The sequence below is a fragment of the Staurois parvus genome, unplaced genomic scaffold (assembly GCF_062004578.1).
Source record: "Staurois parvus isolate SC_StPar_1 unplaced genomic scaffold, SC_StPar_1.0 ptg000715l, whole genome shotgun sequence".
Lineage (NCBI taxonomy): Eukaryota > Metazoa > Chordata > Amphibia > Anura > Ranidae > Staurois > Staurois parvus.
Genome location: NW_028318511.1, coordinates 7,415,608 through 7,428,654, shown reverse-complemented (window position 1 = coordinate 7,428,654; position 13,047 = coordinate 7,415,608). Strand labels below are relative to the sequence as shown.

The 13,047-nt window shown below is 39.1% G+C and overlaps 1 protein-coding gene across 11 annotated transcripts in view; it reads right to left on the bottom strand.

Annotated features, from left to right (window-relative positions):
* Positions 1-5,935: 5,935 nt before the first annotated feature.
* TSPAN4 (tetraspanin 4) overlaps positions 5,936-13,047 on the bottom strand; it is a 1,204,586-nt gene continuing 1,197,474 nt past the window's right edge. For all 11 annotated transcript variants that reach the window (XM_089653563.1, XM_089653565.1, XM_089653562.1 and 8 more), the window contains one exon: positions 5,936-7,658. In XM_089653563.1, the coding sequence (XP_089509689.1) occupies positions 7,590-7,658 (69 nt within the window). In that variant the 3' untranslated portion in view covers positions 5,936-7,589. The remainder of the gene's footprint in view (positions 7,659-13,047) is intronic.

The window sequence follows — 13,047 nt, the reverse complement described above, 5'->3', positions numbered from 1 at the left end:
CAGTAGAAGCAGAAACAAAGGATAAGACAATGCAAGCATAATGAAAACAAAATGGTTTATGAATCAACAGCCCTAGCTCATATTTTCCCACACTGATCAGAACTATCAGCGTTTACAATAGTATAGTGTCCCAATAACACAGAATTAGCAGGATTGGCTCCGACACCTGCCAGTTCCTGCGTTTAGCCCCCCCCCCTCCTCAGCAAGTGCACTGTCAGTAGATCACAAAACTGCAACATTAGCAAGATCAGTCCTGATCTCTGCTAGCACTTCCAGGTAAACCTTTTTTGTAGCGGTTAAAGCAGTCCCTGACAGCCAGGTGCTCTTTTTCCTGCGAGTCACACTAGGTAACTATAAACTATAGTGGCCAAAATGTCCCAGAAAAGTACTCTAGCCTACAGGATTCTGAGTATGTCTGATGAGAGCAAAGGAGAAGCCTCACTGACAGGAACTACCTCAGAATACGAACCTGTAGAGAGCAGCGGCACCCTGACAGATAGCTCAGATCATGGAGTAGAGGTCCCTGCTAAGGTCAAGCGTACCCGACCCCAGTTACATGATGATTCTCAGATTCTCATATGCAGCAGAGTGCCAGTACTAGTGCTGCACTAACGTTTGGTGAACTGGCGAGCACCCGCGATCTATTACATCCTGGTCTTTTACATACCAGCACTGCAGTATCACTTTGTGACGTGGCGAGTCCCATTATGCAGAACAAGCTTGTGCAGTGGCTAATACAAGTAGTGTCCCGCAGCAACTAAAAATTCAAACACAGCCCATAGAGCTCATAGTGTCTTCAGATGTGCTTGTAAATCCTGATTGACAGCCCACAAATTCTGCAGCACCCGTACTTCCCCCATTCACTGCCCAACCTGGAATTCAGGTGAAAACAGCAAATGTAACCACTCCCCTTAATTTTGTTTTAGCTGTTTTTCACAGAGGATCTGTATGCATTGATTGTTGACCATAGCAATTTATCTTTGCCAACCCAAATTCAAACCTTGCCAGACAATTTGCATGGAAACCTATTACGGTTTCCAAATTTATAGGTTTTTTTGGGCCTAACCCTCAACATGGGCATTGCTAAGAATAATGAGTTACGGTCATATTGATCTACAGACCCAATTCATCATAGGCCCATGTCTCAACGGCTTGTAAATACCCGACTTAAAAAGGGGGAGAAAGCCCCTCCCCCCAAATGACCATTTTTTGGAAAGTAGACACTCCAAGGTATTTGCTAAGGGGCATGGTGAGTATTTTGAAGATCTCGTTTGTTGCCACAAGTTTTTGGAAAATTAGATCTGCAAAATACTCTCTATGCTTCTTATCAAATTCCTCGGGGTGTCTACTTTCCAAAAAGTGGTCATTTGGGGGGATTTTGTGCTATCCTGGCATTTCAGGGCCTCTGAAACTGATGGGTAGTGAGGAAGTGAAATGAGGACATTATGCACCTTTAGGCATTCAAAGGGGTCATTGGATTTCAGGCTCCTGTATGCGACCAGGCTCCCAAAAAGTCTCACACATGTGGTATCCCCATACTCAGGAGAAGCAGCAGAATGTATTTTGGGGTGTAAATCCACATATACCTTTGGCATGTGTGAGCAATATATCATTTAAGTGACAACTTTGTGTGAAAAAAAATGCTATCATTTTCCAAAAACTTGTGGTAAAAAATAAAATCTTCCATTGACTCAAAATGCCTCTCAGCAAATAATCTTGGTGTCTACTTTCCAAAAAGGGGTCTTTTGGGGGGGGGGGGGTTGTGCTATCCTGGCATTTCAGAGCCTCTGAAACTGTGATAGGTAGTGAGGAAGTGAAATGAGGAAATGATGCATCTTCAGGCTTTCAAAGGGATCATTGGATTTTGGTCTTTTGTATGCATCTAGTCTCTCAAAAAGTCTCACACATGTGGTATCCCCATAGTCAGGAAAAGTAGCAGAATATATTTTGGGGTATAATTCCATATATGGCATGTGTGAACAATATACCATTTAAATTACAACTTTGTGCAAAAGAAAAAAAAACTTGTAATTTTCCAAAAACTTGTGTAAAAATATTAAATCTATCATGGACACGACATGCAAATACCTTAGGGCAGGGGTGTCAAATTGGCGGCCCTCCAGCTGTTGCGAAACTACAAGTCCCATCATGCATCTAACTTTGGGAGTCATCTTTGTAACTGTCAATGTGGCAATGCCTCATGGGACTTGTAGTTTGACAACAGCTGGAGGCCCATCAATTTGACACCCGTGCGTTAGGGTGTCTACTTTCCGAAACGGGGTCATTTAAGTATTTTTTGTACTGCCCTGGCATTTTAGCGCCTCAAGAAATGTTATATGCAGTTAGAAAGTAAAAGCTGCATAAATTCCACTATCTATACCATAGTTTGTAGACTCTTTAACTTTCACACAAATCATTTTATATACAGTTATTGGGATTTTTTTTTTTTACCAAAGACATGTAGCAAAATACATTTCGGCATAAATTTATGCTGACATTTGAGTTTATTGGATATTTTTTCTAACAGAAATTAGAAAATATAGGTTTTTTTCAAACTTTTTGGTATTTATTTGTTTATATTGCAAAGAATAAAAAACCCAGTGGTGATACCACCAAGAGAAATCTCTATTTGTGTGAAAAAAATGATATAAATTTTGTATGGGTACAGTGTTGTATGACCACGCAATTACCAGTTAAATTAGTGCAGCGATGTATAGCTAAATATGCCCTGTTCAGGAAGAGGGGTAAATCTTCTGGAGGTCAAGTGGTTAAATCTCTCAGTGGCAAAGAGATTTAGGCCTCATGCACACAGGGCATTAAAAATACTGTCCTAAAAGCCTTCCTCCTGGCAGCAGCGTTTTTGCAGAAAAAACGCCTGACGCTTATAAAAGTATCTAACGCTTTTACAATCATCAAGTGCTTGGGCGTTAATTCATTTAATTGGCCAGAATAATCATTTATTCTGGCCATTGAAATGAATTAATGCTCAAGCACTAAACGTGCCTAACGTAATACCCATTTAGACGTGCCAAGCGTTTTTTCTGGCAAAACGCTGCTGCTCTTGGATGCACTGGCCCTGGGTTTTTTGTCCTGCTGGTAAATACTACTGCTACTACATGCCTTGAAAAAGTATTCATACCCCTTGAAATTTTCCACATTTTGTCATGTTACAACCAAAAACGTAAATGTATTTTATTGGGATTTTATGTGATTGACCAACACAAAGTGCCACATAATAGTGAAGTGGAAGGAAAAAGGAAAATTATATATAGTTATCAAATTTTTTTACAAATAAATAAGTGAAAAGTGTGGTGTGACCTCTTTCTTAAACATTTCCATATATTTTCCCCTACCCCTTTTCTCACAATGGCATATATATTTTATTCATACCTTTTTTCATATATTCGGCCCTGAACTGCACACATTTACACCTTCTGGGCCAGTTCCAAAACACTGTACATGTACCTTGGCGTATCATCTGTAAATACGCCGAAGAGACAGCAGGCTCCTTATGATGCAATAAAGAAAGATGGCAGTGCAGGATTTGCCATGCAGTAGCAGAGCGCTGTATTTCAAAGATGCATTTTTATGGGAACCCCATTTACAGGCACACTGATGACTGTATATAGGACAGTAGCTTCACACTGTATTATACATCTCATTTCCCTTAGAACAAGTGTATATGTATATATATATGCAAGTCAATATCAAGGCTTTTGGAGATACTTTTGTAACCCTTTCCAGCTTCATGCAAGTCAACAATTCTTGATCGTAGGTCTTCTGAGAGCTCTTTTCTGCGAGGCATGGTTCACATCAGACAGTGCTTCTTGAAACCAGCAAATGCAAAACAGGTGTGTGTTTTTTAAGGGCAGGACAGCTGTCAGCAACACATCCAATATCATCACACTGATTGGAGTCAAGGTTGGCTCACTCCTGGCTCCAATTAGCTCTGGGAGAAGTCATTAAGCTAAGGCCTCACATACTTTTTCCTCCCTGCACTGTGAATGTTTACATGTTATGTGCAATTAAACCATGGCAACATCTAATGTTTGTGTAGTATTATGTTCAGCAGACTGTGTTCTTCTATTTTTGTGATTTAGATGACGTTCAGAGCACATTTTATGCCCAATTCATGCAAAACTCCACGTAATCCCAAGGGGTTCACATACTTTTTCTTGCAACTATGTGTGTATATATATATATATATATATATATATATACACATACATACACACACACACACACACGTAGCTGAAACCTCTCAAATGCCAACAGATTATTTTTTATATGACAAAATAACACAAGACTTACAGAGAGGTCTGTTATGCAAAATACTCCAATAAAAGACACACAATGCTTCTGATAAACATTTTATTAGAACAAATCTTTTCACTATACTTCTTGCATAAATTATGTATATAAGTATATACATGGAAAATAGAGACACAGTGAGAAAATCTACAGGGATCTTTCCAGGAAGCATTATACATGTGCAAAAAATGAAAAAGATAGAAGCAATGTTACCTCTCCAGCACCACCAAAGACTGAGCTGATCTGATGTACCTGGGGTGGTGCAGGAGCGGAGACTTGTTAATGCTTTTGTATAAAACTCAACCATAAGTGCTATAGTATCAATGGAAACACTGATAGAAACCCTAGCTGCCTTACCTGATGAAATAGGACCGTGTGCTATGACTTGTAAGTATCCAGCTGGGAGAGGTGACAGTAAAATAGAAACTCTGCTTGAAATTACAATTTGTAACAAACCAGAGCTTGGCAGTCTTTTAGGAATTGAGTTAGAAATGCACAGTCCTCCCCTAATGTCAATCTCTGTATGTTTGTCTCTCTCAGCTAGGAAAGACTTTGTTTCTACCTACATGTTTATTTTATTGTGACATTATCCTGCGGCTGTAAAACAGACTGCTATAAACACACCAGAGATGGCCACAGATGCGTTACCAAGAATAATAGAATGTACATTGCACACTTTTGACTTTCTACAATATCTGACGATTATTATACAACTGTAAGGCAAGATATGACTTCACCACCTGGTTTGGCCAAACTCTGCATTTAAATGTTAGCAAGTTAGACATTTGAAAGTAAACATTCTTTTTTTCTATATTGCCAATATAAAAAAACGTATGATCTGAAATAAACCTGCTTAGAAATATTGAAGTAGAAAGAGGACTGAACGTGAGTGCACATATCTTCTAATGTCTTCATGAAAGCCCCAAAACCTGGGGCACCTATTTATACAGCAATTGAATGCAGCCCCAAAATCAAAGATCAGTGTGACCCCTCTGTGCCTCATTATTGGTGAATGAACCTATCCACAGTCATGACTGAATAGTGAGAGTGAGAGGTAGGGAAGGGGGTTTCCGTAAGGAAAATAAAGGGGTTGGTAAAACCTTACATATACCAACTGAAGTGACTATTCTCAGGTGCTACACAGAGATGAAACAAATCTTCCTACATACGTTGTACTTGCTTATCTGCAGCCATCTGTCCTCTATATCTGTTTAAAGTCCAGAATTTACACAGCTTTTATGAGCTTCTAAAGGCAAGTTGTACCTGTATATCAGCAGCCATTTTTTCTTGATAGCCATTCAATGGTTACACATAAAAAACCATTTCTGAGCTTCCAGGAGGCAAGCATCTGATGTCACACACTGCACAGCACACAGTACAGAGCTGAGTGTAATCTGAGACCTGAATGGAGGGAATGGACACACCCTCTCTACACAGTCTCAAAGGGAAACATGCACAGCTCAGGCTGTAAATCAGCTGCTGTGTTCTGGAGGAGAGGCAGGGCTATCTCCCAGGATTGTTTGGTGTCAGGATAAATGATCAGAAGTGACTCAGGCAGATAGCAGAGGAAGGAGAGAAAAGCTAGAAATCACTCTGGGTGCTTTGGATTGAGACAAGTACAAACTAAAGAAGGATAGGCTTTGTTCATTTTTCATTTCAGAAGTTTACAACCACTTTGTGCAGAAAACTCTAGGTCCAGCTTGGCAGTCCTGTTGCTACTTTAGTGCTTTTAAGCTATGAACAGGTTTATTTTAACTCAGGAAATAATGTAATAAGTGTCAGAAAATAAAGACTGCTTGCTTTACACAGATAAATGAACCAAAAAGTATAGTCCCATTAATGTGTATGTATTATGCCACAGCACCAATAAACAATTACATATTTCTCCTGCTGATCATCTAAGTCATACGCACATTGTTCTGGCAAATTTGATACTCTAGTGTTAAAAAAAAGTTTACTTTGTAAACAGTATTTATTACTTGCATTTTCCTCCTTTTTTGGCTGTTTTAATATGCTTTGTGCCCTCTTTTAATTGATCACATGTTGCTTGTTATCATGGAAGAATGTATCAACTGAATAACTTAGGAGATCACATTTGCAATAGGACGTTACAGATTACCAGGTCCTGAAAAGCAGAGGCCTGTCAGGACACAGAATGGTTAGTCCATTTATGGTCAAATTAGGGTCAGAGTTTGGGTGGATCTGTCACAGGACTACCTTATTCCTAATCTCCTTCAGTCTATTAGAAATATCTATAAAAATTAGTAGCCAGTTTTATACTCTGCCAACAACAAGCAATATTAGAAATTTTCCCATTGTTAAAATCGATATTTCCAAAAGCCAATACTATGAGTACAATTTACAAAGTCTACTATCTCATATGCTCACCTTCCTGTATCTCATTTTTTAGGGGAATTTTAGGAATTTAATTCATAACAAATACATAGATGAGTGATTGCATACATTATTTGGCAACCTACAGGAGACCTAAAAACTTTTACACACATAATTACTTAAAAAAAGTAAAAGATTGTTGGATGATTAGCTAACTTAAAAAAAAAAAAGTAATCCCCTAATAGTTTAGAAGAGCTAAGCATTTTCTTTAAGATCTGCACACATTTTAATTTGAATGGACTGTACAATCCACAGACATCCAGTATGCAAACCACAAGTGACAATACTAATGTAGTGATGCTCTCTGTCACAGCCTCTGGTGCCTGAATGCATATTTATTCACCATATTACTGAATACTCTTTTCTTTCTGGCAGGTAAACTATGAGCTGTGGTAGGGATACCTGTTTTCACAGGTCATCGAAATGGTATGCAGCTAGATGCATTGTTCAGTTCTTTTGAAATACTGTAGCATTTCCAGGGACATGGGTGCTTTCAAAGTTATATGATGAAAAGTAGAAACTCCATTTCTTAGCTGAGCTGGACAAATTTATAATTAGGCCAGATCCCAAAAACACAGAGGACCCTAACCCCCCACCAAAGTCTTGGGTTTCACAGACCAAGTTTCATGTCTCAGTAGCGCTGTCCTGCCTCCAATCTCAGGGCCATGTATCAGCTTGTCCACCCCCCACCCGCTGCCTGTACTCCACACCTGGAGAACACAGTGATGTGTCGGAGGCTTCTTGCACTTTGGAGGCTGTAGGTGGTATCAAAAGAGGAGGAAGAAAAGAACTAAGGTAGATCTGCTGTGAACACCTCACCAATTCCTCCCAGGGAATATCTCCATGAAACCAGGTCAGGGAGAAATGGGGGGTAAGTAGATGTCTCAAGCGTAGTAAGTGTCAGTTTTTGCCATCTGGCAGTACATTGTCATGGCAAATGTGAGCCCAAGGATCTAAAAAAAAAAGCAGAGAAAAATTAATTGACATACAGTATCAGTAAGATGATGGCACTCTCTCAATATGTGTCTGATATATAACAATATTTAGTTGATTTATTGGAAATATGTACTAAATCCCAATAAGTGCTTCACCTGAAAACCAACTCCCACTGTCTCAAACTGACAACCCCCACCTGCCAAGAAATTTTCTTTTCTTAAACAGTGTGTTTACCTCTTAGAATCCACTTTGCCCAGGGCACCCTGGACCCCAGGAAATATATGAATGGTAAGGTCAAACAACTATTTAACTTCTTACTCTTTATGGCCACTATGTAGGATTACTGTTCCTGCACAAGGTATGTTATATATGAAATAAAGGACTGCACTCTCGGGCAACCAGAATATGCAATGTACTTTCACACAGTGAAAATGTTTGTCTTGGTAAAATGACTTTGCTATATATTTTTATAGTGCTCAGGAAAAAAAATGACTTCCCTGACATTACACAACCAACTACAAATTAACTAAAGTCATGCTAAAGATTGATTTAATATATTTTATGTATGGTTCATGTGACCCTGGTTATTCTGCCATCATTATGGGCCCACACTCTATATGCACTCATTTGTGATCAGTAATGGACAGTGACTTGTAATGACTGTCTGCTACCCATCACTCAATAATTAAAAACATTTATACTTTCATGCCGTCTTTATCATCATCAAGTACATTCAGATGTGCAAAAAGAAAGTAAACTTTTTTTTTAATCCTTTATTTTAACTTTTCCAGGGTACATACAAGTGGTACATTCTCAATAGATTAGTACAAGCCAAGCTATACACTAGACTTGTTATAATACAGTAGAGGGCGTAGCGGCTAGGTGTCATCTCCCAAGCCACCATTCGTCAAGACTTGATAACATACTTCCACTAACTTCTCCATAGGCTGTTCGGAGTATCAGATTGAAAGTACTGATTTCACATCAAACTCTCGTTCACAGAGCCGCCATGCCTGCGATCACCCCTGCATGTATAAATGAGGTACCATTTAAGCCCAAATCAGGGCACAGTCTCTATAGGGGGAAGGGAAAAAAGACAGGGAGTACAGGAATGAAAGGAAAGGGTGTAAGAACTAAGAGTAGTACAGGAGAGCAACGCTTAAAGGGGGACTGTGGGAACTCCGGGTGGGTGCATGAATGGAATTCCAGTTCAAAATATTCCAAAGGTGTCAAGCAAGTCTCAAAGAATGTCCTATGCCCGAGAGCCCATTATGTCTCAACATTCGGTGGAGCACGTGAATTCCACTGCATCAATGGTGCAGTGGTCTGCTTCCAACATAGTGCTATGCAGGACTTTGCTACGTTGAATAAATGTAAGAAAGGAGAGCGTTTGTATAATTTCAGCTACATAGATGTTCAATGGAGAAGGAAGGCCGATGCTTTCATTACCATCTGTATATCCGTTAGTTTAAAGACCCAGTGGCAGATAGCCCAAAGGCAGATAGCCCATGGCAAGACCAGAAAATGTGAAGCATGGTGCCCTCCTCCTCTTGGCACTTCCAGCAGAGTGAAGAACTCAGGAAACAACTTATTCAGTATCGAAGGGACTCTATACTACCTCGTTAAGATTTTATAGCTTGTATCCTGAGGTTTGCAAGATATAGAGGCCTTATGCGTTGTTTGAATTATTCTTTCTTGTTGATGATCACTAAAAGTGGGGCATAAGTCACATTTCCACTTCGACTTGTATTGCGGAGGTGGAAGGTTGGCATGATTTGTCAGCATGTGGTATGAATGAGATAGAGCAAAGTCTCTCAACTTTAATGAGAGTTGCAATGGACCTTACTTTGCCCCAATCATGGGAAATAAAATGTCTCGGATACATGGCTTTCCACAAGGGGAGAGGTGTATTTAACAAATTTTGAACGCTGAAAAGAGGATGCCAATTTCCATCGGACCAGAAATATCTCTTCCACAAAGGATCCATCCACCACTCCCAGTTTAGGTGGAGCCTACTAATGTCACTTCCCGTATCTCGCCAACCAGAAAGTGCGGTGAGAGGAACTTTCTTTGACATTGGATATTTATGCCTTTTATCTATACACTTTTGTGAGTGAATTTTATTATTATAACTAGAGTGAAATTTATATGGGGTTGCACTATGAATTATAAATATGCAGCGCTAGAAAAATGACACAAGATACACAATAATAGTATTGATAAAACTAAATGCATATATAGTGAGCGCTGCTGAGGCGCATAGATAGTGAAGTGAAGATTATGTCCTAATATGGCATTACAATGTGTCAATGAAGCATAGAGTTGAGTGACAAAAGTGAATATTTCAATCAACTTATATAACAGTCCATAAATGGGGGTGATCCGTGCTCTGTGCTGGTATCTTCAGGTGCGGTGAGCCAATGAGACTATGCACTTACCAGAAGCACATAATATATGGGCAAAAATTATCCTTTATAGGTACATCTGGGTCTGGTCTAGGGCTGCGGGGTCATCAGGCTCAATGTGGACACATGGGATGATACTGCTCACACACAAGGGTCACACTCCGCTCACATAACCAACAGAACAGCTCCAGGTAATACTCCAGGTCCAGATGAGGTTCCACCTTGTAAGGCTAGAAATAACCAAGCCAGGAAACAGAAGATACTGATAGTGTAGTATGTCTTTATTCAATGGTAAACGAACACTCCAAATGGAAACAGGTAAAACTCACATGCGGTATAGGTATGCTGTACAAAGATGGCTGCCGGCCTTGCTCGCGGCCATGTGCGGCGTGACATCACTCCGGTGGGCTCCTTGACGCATTTCGTGCACCAGCACATTGTCAAAGGGGTAAGCCCACCCGGAGGACGCAAAGATTTAAATACTACACTGCGCATACGCACGCGTCACATAGAGAAATGTGCGCATGCGCGAATTCGCATCACACTACAATTGTGCGCATGCGTGGGCGGACGACAGGAAAAATTACGATATGTCGCTTCCTGTCTCGGAGCGGAGAGAGAAAGTAGATTGCAAATTTAGCTACCTAACTGGTTATATGAAAAAGATAGCATGCTACCAAGGTGTAAAGAGAATTATTATGAGGATGATATTGTAATAAAGTCCACAGGAAAATAAAAATAAAGGTTAGCTATGGGCGCCATTGTAATGGAGACCAGCCACATGATAAGAACAATGTAGATAAATAAAGAGAGGACATGATTTTACTGTGGACCAAAGTATTGGTAGTATATTGTGGGACTACTAGTCTCACCACAATGGTAAAGTGCAAATTGAGCACACTGAGCCTGATGACCCCGCAGCCCTAGACCAGACCCAGATGTACCTATAAAGGATAATTTTTGTGCATATATTATGCCCTTCTGGTAAGTGCATAGTCTCATTGGCTCACCGCACCTGAAGTTACCAGCACGGATCACCCTTATTTATGGACTTTTATATAAGTTGATTGAAATATTCACTTTTGTCACTCAACTCTATGCTTCATTGACACATTGTAATTAGAGATGAGCGAATTATTCAAAAATTCGATTCGGCTGATTCGCCGAATTTGCGGAAGAAATTTGATTCGATGCAAATTTATTCGCTGCGAATTTAACTTATTAAAAGGGTTTCTAGGCTTCAGAGAGCCTTTATATTAGTGCAGAACACTGTACCTTTAATTTAAATGCTCTTGGAGTCTGCTGGGGAAGAGAAATAATACTGTCAGTCAGTATGACATGCAGATGAGTGCCGTCGATCTTAGAATCACCGCACACTTCACTCATTTGGGCAGTCACGGGGCACGACGAAGAAGAAGAAGAAGAAGAATGAAAAGAAGAAGAAGAATGAAAAGAAGAATGAAAAGAAGAATGAGAAGAATGAAAAGAAGAATGAAAAGAAGAAGAAGAATGAAAAGAAGAAGAAGAAGAATGAAAAGAAGAAGAATGAAAAGAAGAATGAAAAGAAGAAGAAGAAGAATGAAAAGAAGAAGAAGAAGAATGAGAAGAAGAATGAAAAGAAGAAGAAGAATGAAAAGAAGAATGAAAAGAAGAAGAAGAAGAATGAAAAGAAGAATGAAAAGAAGAAGAAGAAGAATGAAAAGAAGAAGAAGAAGAATGAAAAGAAGAAGAAGAAGAAGAAGAAGAAGAATGAAAAGAAGAAGAAGAATGAAAAGAAGAAGAATTCCAGTACAGCAAAAAGTGTATCTGCAGAGAGCTCCGCTATTTCTGACAGTTCTCTGACAGTTCCTTCACATTTACAGCGGTTGAAACATTGTATCTATTTGTTTTCGAATAAAAACATCTGTATCCTAAATGGAAACAAATAGATACAATGTTTCAACCGCTGTAAATGTGAAGGAACTGTCAGAGAACTGTCAGAAATAGCGGAGCTCTCTGCAGGGACACTATTTGCCGGCTGTAGAAGGGATGAAAATCGGCCGATCGGGAAAAATTCGATTCGCGCATCCGAAGTTTGCTAATATTTGGATTCGGTGCGAATCGAATTTTTCCTAATATTCGAAACGAATTCCACTTCGCCAAGTTCGATTCGCTCATCTCTAATTGTAATGTCATAATAGGACATAATCTTCACTTCACTATCTATGCGCCTCAGCAGCGCTCACTATATATGCATTTAGTTTTATCAATACTATTATTGTGTATCTTATGTCATTTTTCTAGCGTTGCATATTTATTATTTTTACTGTGTATTGGAGGTGCAGAGGTTTGCCTTTATATGCTAGCTCCTTGTACATTCAACCTGTGCTTGCAAATACTTTCTATATATTGTGTATTTATCCACCTCTCTCCTTGTTCAGCTGCAGTTATTATTATTACCATAATGGACATATTTGAAATTAGGTCTAAAATATCCACAATAACAGAGGATGTGTTTATACAGGATGAGATTGATGATAATCTCCATGGCATTTTCTTACATTTAACCAATCATGCCACATCTGAAATAAGGACCCTCTGAGATATCTCCTTCCTTGCAAAATATGTCAAGGAAGGTATGGTACCCAGATCCTTAAGGTGGGACATACCGCCAGAATATGAAGAAATTAACAGTGAGACAGAATGGCACTTGTACTTCAATAACATGGGTTTGGATTTACTCAAATTTCTGATTTTACGCAAAAAGATAAAAATAATCGATCTAGATAACGAGATTAATAAAACTCGTGAAAAGCTTACCCCTTACATAGATAAGGAAGAATATAAAAACAAATATTGGATAAAACTGAGAAGGATCAGAAAAACAAGAAAAGGAAGAAATATGATAGAGATTTTAGAGATTATAAGGAAAAGGAAGTTTTCAAATGGCAAATCTCTAAGAAAGTTAATAATAAAGATCTCTCTAATATACATCAAGTACCATCAGATGTTAATATAACCT